The sequence below is a fragment of the Canis aureus genome, chromosome 13 (assembly GCF_053574225.1).
Source record: "Canis aureus isolate CA01 chromosome 13, VMU_Caureus_v.1.0, whole genome shotgun sequence".
NCBI lineage: Eukaryota > Metazoa > Chordata > Mammalia > Carnivora > Canidae > Canis > Canis aureus.
The window spans coordinates 23,513,201-23,531,992 of NC_135623.1; the positions used below are offsets into that span (position 1 = coordinate 23,513,201).

The 18,792-nt window shown below is 45.8% G+C and overlaps 1 protein-coding gene across 3 annotated transcripts in view; it reads right to left on the reverse strand.

Moving 5' to 3' along the window:
* Positions 1-1,169: 1,169 nt before the first annotated feature.
* The window catches only part of CFAP57 (cilia and flagella associated protein 57), a 73,527-nt gene continuing 55,904 nt past the window's right edge, over positions 1,170-18,792 (reverse strand). For all 3 annotated transcript variants that reach the window (XM_077845386.1, XM_077845385.1, XM_077845387.1), the window contains 3 exons: positions 18,616-18,759; positions 11,371-11,503; positions 1,170-1,548 (listed from right to left, as the gene is read on the reverse strand). In XM_077845386.1, coding sequence (XP_077701512.1) covers positions 1,334-1,548; positions 11,371-11,503; positions 18,616-18,759 — 492 coding nt within the window. In that variant the 3' untranslated portion in view covers positions 1,170-1,333. The remainder of the gene's footprint in view (positions 1,549-11,370; positions 11,504-18,615; positions 18,760-18,792) is intronic.

The following is an 18,792-nucleotide window of genomic DNA, read 5'->3' on the forward strand; positions in this document are numbered from 1 at the left end:
AAACCCTGTCATTTGAATGTTGCTGCATCCTACCATGGTGAATCCCCTTCTGGCCCCCGAAGAGCTCAGGTTTGCTCTGCGCCTGCCTTCTTCCCCAGGCTTTCTCCCTCTCCCTGTGCTAGGCTAACTCCCTTGGGGCTGAAGTCAGAAGAATTCACATCTCTGCACCTCCACTACCACCATCTGGGGCCCAGAAGCTGTCCTCTTACCTGTGGTTGGCCACAGTGTCCTCCCCACGGCCCCCAGCCTCCACTGTTGGGTGCCTCTACCAATGCTCCACCCAGACACCCAGCAGAACTTTAAAAACAGACACAGCACTTGCACCCACAGAACTGAGAGCCTTGGAGGAGAGGCAGCATCACACCATCAAATGGAAATGTCATAGTGAGGGTTATGAAGGAAACCAAATGGTGCGCATGATCTAGATGGTGGAGGGGGGATTGGGGACCATCTTCCTGAGGAAGTGGCATTTCAGCTACATCCATCTGAAGGATGAAATTGTGGGGACGAGAGCATTCCAGGCAGAGAAAATAGTATGTGGAACGACCCCGAGGCAGGGAGAACTTGACCCTTTATAGGAACTGAAAGGAAGCCAGTGTGGCAAGAGCCTGGGAGCAGAGAGCAGTGACTCTCAGGGGCTTTGCACGGGCCCCTGGACAGTGACAGATCTGCAATGCACCTTCACGACCCTGCAGGGAGGTCTGGTTCCACTAACCTCCCTGACCTCATTTCAAGTCCATTTCTTCTTCAGAGGCAAAGCCCAGAGGCTAGTTGGGAATGAGGGCTGTGTTCCGGCCCACCTGCCCCGCATCATGAAGTAACGGGTTGTTGTCTCTGTGGTTGGATCAGAGGGTGCCTGAGTTTTTTTCCTGCTCCCCGGGCCTGGTGTCCTAGAGGGCACAGGACATGCTGGGTACACACCGGTCTGAGGTGGATGAGCTGGCCCCTGTGACAGGGTGTGGTCCCATCCCAGTGGCCCCCGAGGGAGCAGAGGGGCAGCAGGAAGCAGGGCCCAAGGGCAATGTGATCTCCGTGGTGACAGGCGGCCTTGGGCCTGGACAGGGACAAGCTGCGATGGCTTTGGATGAGCTGGAACCCCCCAGTCCTCAGGGTCCCCTCTTTCCCTACCCCCGTCTCTGGCTCCCTGCTAAACAGAGAGTTGGACATGGTGATGGGCAAACATCTTTATTCTGACCATGTCCCAAGTTCTGCCAGGCAGGAGAAAAAGCTTGGTAGGGCCAGTGCTGTGGGGACCACAGGGACAGCACAGAGTTGGCCTGGGCGCAGAGGTGCCAGGCTCCCAGGGTACCTGCAGATGGCTCCCCAGGGGGGATCAGTTGGTCTGCACCTCAAAATCCACTTCTGACCGGACCAGGGAAGGAAGCCGAATTCCAGCAAGGGGGTGGAAGCCTGGGACCTGCTCCTGCTCTTGGATCTGGTCTCTGAGGCGTTGGATTTCCAGACGTTGCATTTCGATGATTCTCCCAGTTTCCTCTTGCTCATTCAGTCTCATGGTGGGTGCAGCGCTGCACACGTCCTCGCTGGGCACTGGAAGGCACAGAGCAGGACTCCTGTGGGCCTGTTGCTGGGCTGCCGTGAAGCTGTTTGGAAACCAGCTTGTCCCTCTTTTCCCCATCATCCCCAGATTTCTTGAGCACCTACTATGGGACAGACACTCAAGCCCAGACGCTAGGGATAGAGACAGGCCGTATCACCATCTGGTGGAGATGGAGGAAGGAAGAGACACTCCAGAGTGAGAAAGCCTGTCTCCTGAGCCCCCCAGTCTGTCTGTCCCAGGCCTCCCCAGCAGGCCCTGCTCATTCCCCTGCTCCCCATTCCCCAAGCAGGGTGGTGCTCTCCTGCTGACCTAGGTTGGTGTCCAAACCCTGAGGTTTGTGCCTCCAGGAGGCACACCCCTCTCTACCCCTCCTGGGCTGGCCACTCACTCATGCCCCTTGAAGACCTTCCCCCAGCTCCATCCTCCTGTCTCAGGTGCTGCCATCATCCCACTCAATGCCAGTGTCCTCCAGGGTCCACGGCTCATCCCATTCCCTGGCCCCACTGGCTGAACTCTCAACACCCATGTCCTTGGCTTCCATGCCATGCTGGCACCCACTCTGTGGCTTCCCCTCCCTCCCGGCGCCAGGACCCCGCACCTTTACATCTCTGCTGTAGTGGCCCATCCTCCGTCTGCCATCTCTCTCACTGCCTTCTGCTCAAGTTATCTGTTCTTTGACTGAACGTGGATCTCTTATTCCTGGACAATTCTATTTTTTTACCTACCAAGTGGGTTCCTTTTAGATTCACTCCCTATTCTGTGCAGTTAGACCCACAGTGGGGTCTCTTTGTCCATTTTCTTTTTCTTTGGCCATTTTCTTGAGAGCACACTTGATACTCTAGATGCCTTTTCCTCCTGCCCCATGAGCCATGCATGGCCTGAACCTGAGGTTACCCAGTCACCTGGTGGCTCCATTCACACCTGGCCTGTTGTGTGCCACTGAAAAAAGTAACATATGAGATTCAAATTCTTGGTTTACAGCCCTAGGCAGACTTCCTGTCCATAGAGAACTCTCATTCCTCCCTTCTGGCTGTGTTTCTGAACTTCGGCCTGTACTCTAACTGCTCGCCCCAACTCTTTAAAGAAAATTAAGGTCAAATATAACATAAAATTTATCCTTTTACCATTTTAAAGTACAGAGTTTAGTAGTGTTAAGTGCATTTACACCGTTGTGCAATCTCCAGGACTCTGGCAAGAACACTCATGCCACCATTCTGTTTTGTGTCTCTAAGAACGTGACTGCTCTAGAAACTTCACATAAGTAGAATCATACGGTATTTGTCTTTTTGTGTCTGGTTTATTTCGCTTAGTACCGTGTCCCCCGGGTTCATCTGTGTTACCACATGTGTCAGAATCTTTCCTCTTTAGGGCTGGATTGTATTTTATTTCATGGATGTACTACATTTTGTTTATCCATTCATCTGGGGATGAACCATTGGGTTGCTTCTGCCTTTTGGCTACTGTGAATAACGCTGCTATCAACATGGGGGTACAAATATCTCTTGGAGACCCTATTTTCAGTTCTTTTGGGTATACGGCCAGAAGTGGAGTTTCTGGGTCATGTGGCAATCCTACTTTCGAGTTTTTTGAGAAATTGCCCTAGAGCGTGGCTGCAATGTTTTCCATTCCCACCAGCAGTGCACTAAGGTCTCATTTTCTCCAGATCCTGACCCATAATTTTCTGTTTATTTTGAGAGCAGCCATCCTAATTCCTGTGAGGTGGTATCTCATTGTGATTTTGATTTCATTTTCCTGATGATTAGTGATGTTGAGTGTCTTTTCATGTGCTTGTTGGTCATTTGTGTATCTTCTTTGGAGACATGTCTGTTCAAGCCCTTTGTCCATTTTTAAATCTGGTTGTTTCGTTGTTACTGTTGAGCTGTAGGAGTTTGTTACATATTCTAGACATTAACTCCTTATCACGTATATGATTTGCAAATATTTTCTCCCATCCCACAGGCTGCTCTTTTACTCTTGGTTGTGTCCTTTGATGCACGTGAGTTTTCAGTTTTTTGTGTAGTCAATTTTTCCTTTTGTTGCCTCTGCTTTTGGTGTCCCATTTAAGAAATTATTGCCAAATCCATCCTCTCCTCCACTCCTCACAGATGACATTACCACCACTTGGCTGCCAATCTGTGTCTTCAACTCCCAGTCAAGCTTCTCTCAGGAGAAGAGGGGTCTCTTCCCTACCCACTCCCAATCTCTTCCCTGTATATCAGAAGTTAACTCTAGAAAAGACCACATGTTGGAAGCCAAGGAAGAGAGTATTGCAAGGAGGAAGTTGTCAGCAATGCCCAGTGGCCAGCCTTGCCCTAGGCTTCTAATTGGTCTGAAGATGGGACCAGCATTCAGATTGACTGACATCCTACTCTTCCTAAGGGAAGTCTAGACCCTTCTCTTCTTGCCTATGCTCCTCTACTCTTCTTCTTTTTGGCAATTTCTAGGCTTTTGATCTTTTAGTGTTTCTTCTTTCTCTAGCTCTTGACCCTTCATCCTCCTGCTGCTATTGGTTGCCCCTGATAACCATCCTCTCTGTCAAGCTGTGGCCTGGCCCTGGGAAGGTACAGCATTCCCAAGCCTAAAAGCCCATCCACCAGTGTCACATGCCTCTGCCCAGTTTCTGTTTGCTTTTCCACCTGCTCCCTTAGCTACTTCCTCTTTCCTGGTTACCAGCATAGTCTTTGGACTAAACTTAGTGCCCTCCCCATTGGCCTTTACACTTATCCAATTATTGTCTCATTGCCCAGGGAGATCCAACCTGTGTTTATGAGGCCACGGTCCTAAAGGTCCATACTAGACTGAACCTGGAAATATTCCAGCACTCAAAATTTTCCATCTTCTGCCCTGCCGCTGGCCATACCAACCCCTCGGTGCTTCACCAGGTGCTATAAGCATCTTGATGCAGATTGTGGCTTTAAGGTCCCCTCAGCTCTGCAATCCATGGGTGAAGTCAATGGACTGGGATGTCCTGGATGCAGAGTATCCTAACATGCAAGGAATAGGGAAGTCAGATACTGCAGAACTATAAGAAAGCTCAGGGTTGACACAGCTGCTGGCTGGTGGCTGACCTCCAGAAGCAGTTGTCTCCTGAAACATCCCTGGCCTGGGTGACACTGTCCATGAATGTTCTTAAGGGTGCAGCTCTGCTTCCTGAGACCAGTTCACACAGAAGATGGGCCAGTGGGCCCAATGTGGGGCTTTGGCACTTGTTTTCCCCGTCTTTCTCCTTCCTTGGTCTGAGCATCTTGAGGGTATGGGCTAGGCTTTTCCTGTTTCTTCTCTTCACTGCTCCAATTTTTTCTCATCCCTTTGATAATGACCTGCCAGCTCATCAGAGTTTGGTTCTGTCTTATAGGGTCCTCCCTTTGATGGTCCTTCTACCGTGTGCTGTGGTATATAAACCGTCCTGTCCTTTTCTCCATGGCTGTGCCATGTCAGTTCTCTCCTCATGGCCCCTTGGCTGTTGTCTCTCCCTTGTCAGTTCTCTCCTCCATGCCCCAGCCCACCCCCTACCTCCGTGTCCTATTGGTCCGTACTCTGCTCTGATCCTGCCATCTGCCAGAACTGGGCAATCTCTCCACATCCTGCCCACAAGCTTCTTTTGGGAGATTAAGTTCTGTTTTTCTTTTATTTTTTAAAGAGTGTGTTTGTTTGTTTGTTTGTTTGTTTGAGAGAGAGAGAGAGAGAGAGAGAGCACAATTGGGGGAGCTGCAGAGGGAGAGGGAGAAGCAGGACCCTGAGATCATGACCAGAGCCGAAGGTGCTTAACCGACTGAGCCATCCAGGGGCGCCTGAGTTCTGATTTTAAATGATGGGAAATAAGAATATGATTACTAATACATTTGCATTAATTTCTACTGTTTTATTTGCATTTTATGTTTGTGTCACTTTTTCCTTTTCTTTTTTGGTCTTTTCAGAATTTAGAGGGTTTTCCCCTTTACTCGTCTGGAAGGTGTATACACTCTTTCTTTCTTAATAGTTATCCTAAAAAGTTTAACAAGCATATTTAATTTAAAAGAGTGTAAAGTAAATCAATATTTTTACCTTCTGGCTAAACAATACAAGACTTAGAATGCTTTAGCTCTGAGTCCCCTGGTTAAATGCTCAGTATTTTAACTCTGTCTTGGTATTTGAGTCCACACTTTAGACATTTTTTTTTTTTTTTGTATTGGCTTATACAGTTGTTTAGATTCTACATATTTGCTTTTTCCTCACACATTGTTTCTTCTTGCATTAAGACTTTCCCTCTGGAATAATTTTTCTTCCTGATATATATTCTTTAAAATTTCCTTAAATGAGATTTTCTTGGTGAAAAATTCTCCCAGTTTTTGTTTATAAGAAAATTTTTTCATGTGTTTCACTGGTTACATAACTCTAAGCGACAGTTATTACCTCTTAGCACTCAGAAAGACACTATTTCATAATTTCTACATGGTTTATACTGTTGCTCTTGGGAAGTTAGGTATCAGCTGACTTGTTATTCCTCTATGTGCAATCTATCTGTTCCCTGGTTGCTTTTAACATCTCTGTCTTTGGTGTTCTGTAGTTTCGATATAGATTTCTTTTTATTTATCCTACTTGAGATCCACCGGCTTCCTAGACCTGATGATTGTCATCTTTCGTCAATTCTGAAAAACTTTCAGCTATTCTTTATCATAATGTTGCCTCTCCTCATCCTCTTTTTCTCAAGCTTCAGTTAGATATGAGTTAGGTTTTCCCATTCCATCTTCTTTGTCGTTTATTATACCTTTGTCCCTCTGGGCTGCAATCTGGGAAATTTCTTTGTTCTTTTAGTTCACAAAGTCTCCTTTCAGATACATCTAACCTATTGTTCAGTCTGTCCATTGAATCTAATTGCAATTTATGGTTTTCATTTCTAGGAATATTTTGGGTTCTTTTTTCAAATATACTTAGCCAATTTTGGGAGACTCTTATTTTGCCTTGTTTTCAAATTTCTCTTTTATTTCTTTAAACATATTAAATATTGTTATTTAGTAGTAACAAAACAGTAGTAGATAGTAGTAGGTTTCCTCCTGGATTTAGTGATTTTTGATTGTGAGTTCATGTTCCTTAGGATATTATCTATAGGAATTCTTTGACAACATTCTTAAAATGTGTTCTTCGATAGGAAATTTGCATTTGCTTCTGCTTGGGACCCAGAGATACTACTAGTTAAACTAAATCTTCAGCCAAGGTTTCTTTGAGCCACAAATTAAGTGTAAATTCTGGACTTGAACCTGCCTGAGTATGGGCTTTCAGTTAGCAGTTCTCAGGGAGAGATCTTTTCTCTTGTTTGTTTTTTCTTTCCTTCATCCAGAGCTAAGACAGACAGATATTTATCTCACTATCTCCCTCTGTAAGGTAGGTTTTCCTCTCTAGTTAGCTTATAGTTTCCCAATTTATTTTATCTTGATCTGACTCCATTGTTTCCTTCTTCCTTCCTTCTTTCCCTTCCTTTCCCTGTCTACATCTTTACCAACACTTGTAGTTTTTGTTGTTGTTGTTGTTTGATAATAGTCATCATAATGGGCATGAGGTAGTATCTTGCTATCGTTTCAGTGTGCATATTTCTGGGGTGCCTCGGTGGCTCAGTCATTTAAGCATCTGACTTGATTTTGGCTCCAGGTCATGATCTCAGGGTCATGAGACCAAGCTCTGTGCTGGACTCTGCGCTGGGCATTCTCTCTGTCCCTCCCTCTCCCTCTGCTCCTTCTCCTCCTCTTGTGTGCATATGCACACATATGTGCACACTCTCCCTCAAAACAAACAAAAATTGCGTATATCTAATGATTTCTGCTCAGAATTTTTTTCATATGCATATTAGACATTTGTGTATTTTCTTTGGATAAATGTCTATTTAAGTCTTTTGCTCATCAAAAAAAAATTTTTTTTGGTTGCTGTTGAGTTGCAGGAATTTTTTATTCATTCTGGATCTCAGTTCTTTATCAAATATATGATGTGCCAATATTTTCCTCCCATTGTATGGATTGCTTTTTCACTCTTGCTTAAAGTGTCCTTTGATGTATGAAAGTTTTAAATTTTGATGTAGTCCAATTTATTTATTTTTCCTTTTGTTGCCTGTGGTTTTGATGCCATACCTAAGAAATCATTGCCATATCGAATGTCATGAAGCTTTTCTCCTATATTTCTTCTATGAGTTTTATAGTTTTAGCTCTGACATTTAGGTCCTTGATCCATTTTGAGTTAATTTTTGTATATGAGGTATGGTCCAACTTCATTCTTTTGTATATGGGTATCCTGTTTTCCCAGCACCATTTACTGAAAAGATTGTCCTTTCCCCATTGAGTGGTCTTGGCACCCATGTTGAAAATCATTTGAAAAAAAAAAAAAAAGAAAGAAAATTATTTGACCATATATATGCAGGTTTATTTCTGGCCTTTCTACTCAATTCCATTGGTCTGTATATCTCTCTTTATATCAGTACCACACTGTTTCAATTACTATAGCTTTGCATTAAGTTTTGAAATCAGGAAGTGTGAGACCTCCAATTTTGTTCTTCTTTTCCAACGTTGTTTTGACTGGGATACCTTGAGATTCCACATGAATTTGAGGATGTATTTTCTATTTCCACAAAAAATCATTGAGATTTTCATAGGGATTGTACTATTAGTAGATTGTTTTGGGTAGTATTGACATCTTAACAGTATTGTCTTCTAAACATAAGATGTTTTCCATTTATTGGTATCTTAATTTTTTCAGCAATGTTTTATAGTTTTCAATGTACAAGTCTTTTGCCAGCTTGGGTAAATTTATTCCTGAGTATTTCTTCTTTTTGATGTTATTATAAATGCAATTGTTTTCTTAATTTAGTTTTTAAAGTGTTCATTGTTAGTATATAAAAATGTAACTTATTTTTGTCTATTGATTTTGTATCCTGCAATTGGGATTTTTTGGTCTTTTGCATGAAATTTCTCCCTATTTTCAGAAGTTTGAAGGATTTTTCCTTTGTTCTCTGGTCTTTGGATATTCCATGATGATGGACTTGATCCATCTATTTTTAGCCATTGTATTGGTTAGTAGGTAAATCTAACACCTTCTTAAAGTCTTTCCATTGTTTTCAGCCCCACCTTCACCCCTACTTCCTGAGATATGTTCTTCTGCTAATTCCAGAGACTTGGGAAGGTTCTGTAATGTACATTAGGTTTCTTCTAGGTTCCCCACTCCTGCCTTAGGAGTCTATGGAGTCAGTTACCACTTATCTGTTTTCCAGCTTTCAAAATTTTGTGTCTTTTTCGTGTTTTCTTTGATCATATGGTTTATTTATGCCATTTTAGTAGGCTTCTAATTAGCCATCTTTATTTAGAAGTTCTAATTATATGGTTTTAGTAATTGAAAAATATGCAGGTGTGTCTATTAGACCTGTTAGTTAATTGTTATGTGAATGAAAACTTAAATGCTGCTAAAACTAAAATAGTGGTTTGGGGATGACAACCTGTGCTGTTCAGATAAAGAATTCTTTTTTTAAAAAAAATATTTATTTTCAGTGGTTTGGGGATGGCAACCTGATAAAGAATTCTTTTTTTAAAAAAATATTTATTTATTTTCAGTGGTTTGGGGATGGCAACCTGTGCTGTTCAGATAAAGAATTCTTTTTTTAGGGATCCCTGGGTGGTACAGCGGTTTAGTGCCTGCCTTTGGCCCAGGGCGCGATCCTGGAGACCCGGGATCGAATCCCACATCGGGCTCCCAGTGCATGGAGCCTGCTTCTCCCTCTACCTATGTCTCTGCCTCTCTCTCTCTCTCTCTCTCTTACTCTGTGTGTGTGTGTGTGACTATCATAAATAAATAAAAATTTAAAAAATTCTTTTTTAAAAAAAAATTTATTTATTTTCTCAGGTTGGGAAGGGGCAAAGGGAGAGAATCTCAAGCAGACTCCCTGCTGAACACGGAGTCCAACACAGGGCTTGATGATCCTGAAATCATGACCTGAGCTGGAATCAAGAGTCAGATGCATAACTGACTGAGCCACCCAGGTGCCCCCATATAAAGACTTCTTAAAAACCAATTGAATTGGTCAATTTTAAACAACTTGAGGATGTATATTTTGAGCTAACTTGTCTTGGTGGCCCCCTGTTCAAAATTAAAAGTCAGACCTAGGTTCTTCATGATCAAACAGACAGTTGGTAATACTTGTCTTCAACTGTTATAAATGAAATCTTCCTTGAGTAAAACTATACCACACAAATGATCTGATGTTAAGTTTGTTTCAAAATAATCCATGGTGATGGGAGAGGAAAGAACTGGGGACTGTGGATACTGATGAAGCAAGAGTGACAGGAACTGATACTTGTTGAAGTCAGGGAATGGATTCATGGGAATTCATTAGGTTTTTCTCTCATTTTTTGTATATGTCTGAAATTTTCAATAATATTAGTAGGAAGAACTTGGCTATATCATACAGTATCCTGAGGAGGTCTCAATGATATTTGCTAGGATATTTGGGCATATTTGAAATATTTTTTAAAGAGAGGCTTTGCAGTTGTTCACAGGCACATCTATGCTTTACTTTCATCTCCAATAAGTCAAGCATCTCAATCTTCATAACACATACTCGGCTCTTATGTCAGTTCTTTAGATGGAATATTGCCTCTTCCGGTACTACTCAGAGAGTTTACTCTTGTTTCAACTTCTCCTCAACTCTAACGAAAAGGGCAGATGAGACAATACAATTATATGTATAAATCTGTAATAGTTTAAGACTCTCAAGAAATTATGAAAATAGTACAGAGTTCCTGCATATACTTCAGTCACTTTCACCCAGTGATAACCTCTTAAGTGACCATAGTACTGATATTGGAAAGACTCAGGCCACAGCCATGGCAGGTTTCCATTCATTGAGGTTTCTAAGCTCTATTCCTGAATGTAAACCCAAGAAAACAATATACTCAAACCACACTGACTTAATTTTCCATGGAAATACCTTATATTCTGTCTTTATTGACCATCCAAATAAGAAATGGATACCTGAAGAATGTTTTTTAATTGTCTGAAGACATACAGTTAAAGGCTGCCCACTGTGTTATTCAACATCCTTTTTCATAAAGATCCGTGTGTTAAGTTTTTTACAAAATATAGTGCCAGGGAAAGGTTTGTTTCCTCGGGAAAAAAAAAAAAAAAAAAAAAAAAAAAAACAACTCCAAGTTTTCCTCTTCCCATAAATGAGGACTATGTAAACTATCATATTTCTGTTTCTCTTTTTGCCCTGGCTGTCAGAAATTCAGAGGAAATTTAGGATAATTGTAGTAATTAACTCATTTAATATCTCTAATGTCATTCTTTCCTCTTTCCATTTGAATATTTCTAATCTTTCTTTTTGTCTTTATTTTAATCGCACTGGTCCACAATCCCTTATCTTCAATTCTAAAGTGCCAAAAGCCCTAAAAATGTGAAGCATTTTAAAATTTATGAAGTTCAGTGTGAATATTCATGTTTCACTACAGAAATACGAATGTGTTTGATTTCGGGGCCCTGCCTCAGACTCCTCTAGGGATGTTATGTAATATGCGGTATATAGTAAGTTCTTTCTAAAACTGGAAAGATTCTGAATTTTAAAGTCAGAGATAACCTCAAGGATTTTGGTCTCACATGCTTGAATGTGGCAAGGGCCTCACAGATCCTTTGGATGGCATGGGGAACAGCATGAAGAGGTTCCCAGAAGGCCATCGGGTAGATGTGGCCTGATACAGGACTCTGGGGAGAGGCAGACTTGGAAGCCAAAGGAAGACTTGTTTGTGGCTCCCATTGGTCCCTTGATCCCAATGCTCATCCCCTTTGGCCACTGGTGACATTACCTGTCTCTGGAACATCTTGTGGTCGGATTTTCTTGGTCAGTTTCAGAGCTGCTTCAAGGTCGTAGACTTGGGAGCGAGTGAACTTCAACTCCCTGCGGAGCTCATTAATCTCCTTGATCAGGGAGACATTTTCCTGTAGAGAAGAAGGAAGAGAGGGTGAGCATGGAGGGGTGAGTGATCCGTAGGCACAGGGCCTGCCCTGGCCTGGGGCTGAGGATGTATGGAACAGACAGGGTTGGGCCTGAACCCAGATTACTCTACCAGAGTATGAGCCCTTATCCTAGCTTGTGGATCAGTCTCTTGAGGTACCAGCTGACTTACCTTCAGGTGGACTCTGGCAATATAAGATACAGACAGTGTGTACCATTCCCAAGCATCTAGAGCCTTTCCAGCATCAACAACAATGCTTTTCTAAGCACTTCATATGAATTGAATGCATTGAAGTATCATAATATACTATGAGGAAATTCTATTATAATTACAATTTTATAGAAGAGGAAACTGAGGCATAGAAAGGTTATATAACTTGCCCAAATTACATAGATAGCAAGTGGCAGAGTCAGGATTCTGACTCTGACAGTCCAGCTCCAGAGCTCTGAGCTCTTAAGTACTGTACTATCCTTTATTCATTTTTCCTATTCATTTGTTGAACCTACATTTATATGGTATCTGCTATGGCCCTGGGATATAGACAGAAATAAGAAATGGTTTTTGCATTCAGCGTACTGTTTAGTGAGGAGCACAGAAAACAAACAAATACTGAACATTTGCTATATCCATTGACAGTTCACTTTTCTTGTGTTTGACAAATATCCATCCATCCATCCATCCATCCATCCATCCATCCATCCATCCATCCAATATTTACTTGAGTACTTACTATGGGCCAGCCACTGTGCTGATCCTAAGGTATAACGAAAGTAAGACCTGGCCTCTGCTCTTGAAGAGTTTAGGATTTAGTGGGGGATCTGGGTGTAATTAAGCATGGCAGCCACCTTGCTGTAATGGAGGAGTGGGGCACAGATGAAAGGCACTTAGCCCTGACTGAATGACCAGGGTGGATTCCTAGGGATTGATCCCTGGCTGAAGTTGCAAGGAGTTACCAAGGAGAGGGTATGGGGATCGCACACAACTGGAACAAGAGAAAGACACAGAAGTAGGACATGGCTAGTGTCAGGGAAGACTTGCTGCAGTTCTGTATCACCAGACACAAAGTGAGAGGCAGGTACAGAGGAATGAGGATGAAGAGTCTGCTGGGGGCCCTATGGTGGGAGCTCTGCACCTGGAACCATGCAGTCGCTTCTCTTTTCCCTTCCCACACCTCAAATCTCTGCCTTCCTTTTCATTGATAGCAAAGTCCTTGAAGGTCAGAGTACCCAAAAAGGCAAATGCAGGCCAAATCTACATAAAACAGACCTGTGCTAGGGACAACCACCACTTGGGACACTCTCTCCATAGTGGGAAGCATGGAGTCAACCCAGAGAACAGGGTGATCCCAAGCACTATTGTCCACGAGCCACAACAACCACTTCTCTGTTACAAGGACATGCCTATAGGGGCTGGGTGGGAGCAGTGCATGAACTGGAGACACTAACATATTCTTTTCCTCCAGAGCCTCTTTCTCTGAGCAGGTCAGATATACCTTCAGATTTTCAGTACATCACCTAATTTCAGTATTCCTCATTAAAAAAAAAAAAAATTCTCTCCTCTTGGGTGAAATGCCCAATTATTGCTGATCCCTTGTTTTCAGGCTGGGCTTTGTGCCTTTTTTTTTCTATAAAGTCAGCAGATTTCTCCATGGGATCTTTTACTCTTTTAACCAGCCCAGGCCTTAGTGATGAATCTCCCACGTTTCCTTTCCAAATGCTCTCCAGCAAAACTCACCGCGTCTCCTCCCCCAAAACCTCTCCACACTGACTTTCAATCATGACATGCTCAATTAAATATGTATGCATTTCGTTCTAAGACCTTGGACTCTGCCCTGCATGTAAGAAGCGCTCAATAAATATTTGTGAAATGGATAGCAAATGAATAACTAATGCAGTAGATATCAAGCTGAAAAGGATGAGATTCTTACTAACAAGGAAATTATAAAAAAGGGGGTAAAGGTCGATGGGGGAGATGAGAGCGAAGGGAGACTTGAGAGGGCCGCAGGGAACTTGGGCAAACTGGCTCTGGCTCAGGGGCTCTCTCCACTCCTCCTCTTCACGGGCATCACTTAACTTCCCTTCTCTTGTCTCATTCAATTCAAATAACAATAATCAGAATGAAGATTAGAGACTGAAGGTACCATTGCCCAGTCCTCTCTGGCCATATCATGAGGACCTTCTTGGTCATCTCCATCCATCCTGTCACTAAATCCCATCAGTTTTGGGTCTGAATTTACCTTTCCTGCTGTGATACATCACCAGCGCTCAGCATCTCTCCTCTCTACTGCCCTAATGACCCCAGGTGGAGCCCTTGCCTTGGTGTCTCCCCAAGCCTCCACACTTGACAATCCTGCTACCATGACTGGGACTTCAGGCTTCTGGTACTTTTTAACTCCACCGCCTGCGTTGGTCACTTCCATGATGCCTGCCACCTAAATGGGCCTCCAGGACATGCCATGGTCCCTATTAGAGTGTGATCGAGACCCATGACTTAATGCAGCCCGGTTCCTGGTTCTGTTCATCCATTTGTTCATCCATCCATTCACTCACTCATGCATAAAAATCATCTAAGGACCAGTTCCTAAGAGCCTACTATGCACTGGTCACTGTGTTGGACATGGGAGGTCCAGCTTGGATCCAGTGCTTAGAGGTGCCATGAGAGTCTGAAGAGAGGCCCACACCCAGTGTGAGAAAGGCTTCCTGGGGTAGTGGGGCACAGGGAAGAATGTTTCAGGCCTGGAACCAAGGGGGAACAAACACAATTTGAGGCAGTCAATGCTTGATGATGATGATGACGATGACAAGAGTAATCATAACTTCAAGAATTGATTGGATCCCTGTATCACATCAGATATTTTACATACAATAACTCATTTAATTCCACGACAACCTTATGACAGAAGAAGGCATTATTAGATTCATTTCCACAGGAGAAAACTGAGGCCAAGGCAGTGCGGTGAGGTAGAGCCAGGATTTGAATCTGGTTGTGTCTGCTCCAAGTGCTTGTTCCTCTAGGACTGTTGCCTCCCAGACTCTACGTTCCACCTCTCATTGACGTCACCCCATTCCAACATCTCACATGGTATTTGGATGGCCATGGAAGCCCCCCAGAAGAACAAGTTTGGCTTCCTCAAGCGTGCTTTCGGGAGTGGTCTATGTTCTGAGAAGTCCAGGGGTCACCCTGAGATCAACTCATGTGCTTTGGGAAGCTGTGTAAGCTTAAAATGTGGACGTGACCGTGTGCTGAGTCTTCTGTTCCTGGTCCCTCCTTGGTCAGGACCATCTATAAAAACCCCTCCAATCCTCCAGCCCTCCACCCAGCTCCTCTGCTGTAGGAAAAATGTGACCTGACCTGGGGGCCATCAAGTGCCAGGTCTTGGGGTATGACTGGCTGGAGGGATGCTGAAGTCCACTTCCATAGAAAATCTTCTAAACAAAGGGGCAACACTGAGCTGTCCAGGACTGCCTTTTGAGGAGAGGCTGGAACCAGGTGGAGACAGAGCCTTCTGCCCAGAAGGGAGAAGGAAGAGAATGCCTCTAGCACCCCCTACTGGCCTTCCCTGTGTTGACACCTTCAAGAATATGGCAGAGGCTGGCAGCATGGAAAATGCAGGCAGCCTGTTTACCCCGTGACCTTGAAAGCCCTGCATCAGTGGCCTCTTTCTGGACCCCACAGTTGGTGGGACCGCCACCTGCCTAACTGCACAGATGAGGCATCTCTCTGCTCCTCTTTCAACCTTCCTCTCACGTCCGACTTGACATGTCATCATTTCCCCTCTGAATTGCCTTTGAGGGCACAGCTTAGCCCCTTTCAAGGCCTTAGGCCCATCCAAGGCCTCCTTGTCTCCCCCTAACGGGCAGCCATCTTCCCATGGGGTTTCCCACCACCAGCCTTTCCCCACCAGCCTTTCCGCCCTGCCAACTGAGGTGATCTCAAAACAGAGAACACCCCTACCTGCTTCCACCTTGGGCGGCACCTGCTTGTAAGATAACCCTTATGCTTCTTGGTGTGGCAAGGAAAGCTCCCTCAAGTGACCCTAAATTCCTTACTTACCAGCAGGACTTTTTTTCCTTGCTTCCCTTCTGGAGCTCTGCAATAAAGGAAGGTCTGTGGACCCAGGAGGGTCCCCAGACACCCCAGAAGCCTCACTCTTCCCTCTCTGCCCATTCTCAGGTGGTCTCTCTGCCTGGAAGCTTCTTTCTCCACTTGCTCTCTGATCACCTCTACTTCCACTTCAAGGCCCAACTCAAATGCCTCTTGCCTTCACTGAAGCCCGCCTCTGCAACGTGCCCACAGCGCTGGACAGACTGTACTGAGCCGTGATTGTATCTGGTTGAAGTTTCCTACCGTGAACTGTTGAGGGTAGGCATGCTGTCACATTCATCTCAGAATCTTCCTTGGCTAGCGTGGAGCCTGGCTTCTAAGAAGCCCTCAAAATTGTCTCCTGAATGAATAAAGTGTGGGTCCTGGTTGTTTGTATTCAAAGCAACTCTTACTTTCGTATCTGCAAGCGTGCTGGAGAACGAGTGGGGAGGCCCTGCGCTCCTCTCTGAATAAATAAATGAGACAGTGACCTCATTTTCTGTGTTTCTGCCCTGGCCTTCCTTGGCCTTTTTGGACTGAAGTGCCAGCACCTTGGCACCTGCAGAGGCAGGTTCTTACCGACACAGCAAGGCACCAGGCCCCCAGGCCACCAGCTAGGGAGTCTGGGAGCAGTTGTGCAATTCCTCCCTCCCATGTCCCCAGCCCACGGGCAGCCCTGGTCTTTGCTGGGATGGCCTTCCAGGCTTTCCCTCTGACTTCTGCCTTGGTTCTCGAGTAGGTCTTTAGGTGAGAGGACCAGAAGGGAGAGAGCATTTTCAGAGCACCTGTTCGTAATGACCAGAGACCAGTACCTCATGCTTTACATTAGTCATCTTATTTAATCCCTGGAGTAACTTGCTGAGGTTGGTACTTCCTTCCCCATTTTACGGATAGGGAAGGAGGCTCCTGGGGAGGCTGAGGACTTTCCCCAAGGTCTCCCAGTAAGGGAGGCGGGGGCAGGATAAACTGGGTTTAGACAGACAGTGCCCACTCTCGTTTCTCCTGCCTGACACCTTGCCTGGTCCTGGCCTGGGCCCTCTCCTTCAGCTTAAGATCAAAGAAGGAAGCAATTTTTATAATTGAAAACGATGGCTTTGAAAGTTTTTCTTCTTCCCTTTTCTCTTCCTTTCTTTTCTTTCCCTTTCTCTCCCTCTCTCCCTCCCTCCCTTCCTTTCTTCTAAACAAAATCTGACACAGAGCCTACTGTAGGCAAGGGGATGGGGACCTAGAACCCTGCCTCCCAGGGCCCCCTCTATGGATCCGCAGACTCCTCCGCAGCACACTGCTTTACAAAGCTGCTGGAGAAAGCAGTCTTGCGGGGACTTCCCCTGGTTTATGGCTCCCTCTGCCAGCCATCAGGGAGTGGCAGGGCTGGGCAGGAGTGCTGCTTCTATCTCTTTGCTCCCTCCACCATCTCACCCTGCCCAGGACAAGGGTGCACATATCCTCTGGGGTCCCAGGGAGCAAAAGAAGACCTGTGCCTGACCTGAGAGGTGTCGTCCTGGGACCTGCACCCTCTGGTAGCCTGTGGTCTTTCCTTTTCTTTCTTCTGCTGGGACTGACATTAGCTTTACCAAATCTGCTTGGCACAGAGAGAGGGACCCCGCCCCTGGAGGGCCCGACAGGCCTGTGCTCTGGTGGCAGGGCACAGACAAAGGCCTAGCAATGTCACCAGCTGTCAGCTGCCTCTGTAGTCACCCTGGTCCCACCGGCCAGTGGGCCGCCTTCCAGAACCCCGGGGGCTCTCCGTGCTGGGGGCCTTGAGACCCTTAGCAGTGGCTCTGTGTATCCGCTGCTGGTGCCAAAAGGGTCCCACCAACCAGATGCACTGCTCTCTCTGGGCTTCTGAGTGCTTCCCTGGCCCAGGAGGAGGCCGTGGTTTGGCGGTGTGGGCTGCTCTGGGGCAGGGGCTGCTTGCGGGATGGCACAAGGCCCGCGGTGCCTGGGTCTGGGCCTGAATCTCTGCTGCCTGTGGGGGGACTGGGACTGGCCCAGCTGGTAACTGGTTTGTTTCAATCCAACTGCAGCCCCTCCCATCCCAGTATTTTAATTATGGCATTAAAGAAATACAAACATAAAAAGGTACGTGCCTTATAAACGTGATTCTGATGATCCCTTTTGATATTAAATCACATTAATTGCCTCAGACGATACTGATACTCAAACAGAAATCTGGCAGAAGGATCCTGACCCGCAGTCCTGATAATGCGCTAAGTGGAGGCGGCAGTAATGGGGTCAGGACTTCCGAACAGCCCCGTGAAGGCTCCTGGGAGGTGGGTGTGGGCAGTTCATCAAACACGAGTGAGGCCAACACGGTTGTGGGTGTGGTTGGCCCTGGACCCAAGAGATAAGGGAAGGCACCTGAGGCACCAGAAAAGGCAGATGAGGCGGGTGGAGCCAGGTGTGGTTGGAGGGAGCTGGGCCATTGGGGATCGTGTGATTCACGGAGCAGAATAAAAAACAGCAAAACAAAGTAAGGTGAGGGGATCCCTGGGTGGCGCAGCAGTTTGGCGCCTGCCTTTGGCCCGGGGTGCGATCCTGGAGACCCAGGATCGAATCCCACATCAGGCTTCCTGCATGGAGCCTGCTTCTCCCTCTGCCTGTGTCTCTGCCTTTCTCTCTCTGTGATGACTATCATTAAAAAAAAAAAAAAAAAAAAAAAGTAAGGTGAAATCACAGTTGGAAACCAAGGAAAAAGAGGAGAGCGTGACTCAGGAGAGATAACATCACGTGGATGGAGGGCCAGAGGGGGCAAGGAGATGGGGAGGCCTTGGATAGAGATGGGCGGGGGGAAGAAACGGTGCCTGTGAAGTCGGGGTCGGGGTGGAAATGAATGGGCATTGGCAGGACAGGGGTGGGGAAGGAAACATCTAGAAAAGCGTGGAAAGGCTCTTGGTCACGGCCCCTGCCAGGTGGAGCTCTGGGAAGCCAGAGGAGGGGAGGCAAAGAGAGAGGGCTGTAGAGAAAGGCAGCGGTCCCCAGACGAGCGGGACACGCGAGGGGTGCGGGCACCTGCATGATGCGGACGTAATCAGTGCGGTGCAGCTCACTCTCCTTGACCACCTTCTTCTTGAGAGTGGCCAGGTTTCTCTCCAGGTGCTCCCGCTGACGGGCGTACTCCTGCTGCAGGTCGGTGTTCAGCCCTGCGATCTCCACCTGAGGGCGGAGGGCTTCTCAGCGAGGGACTCG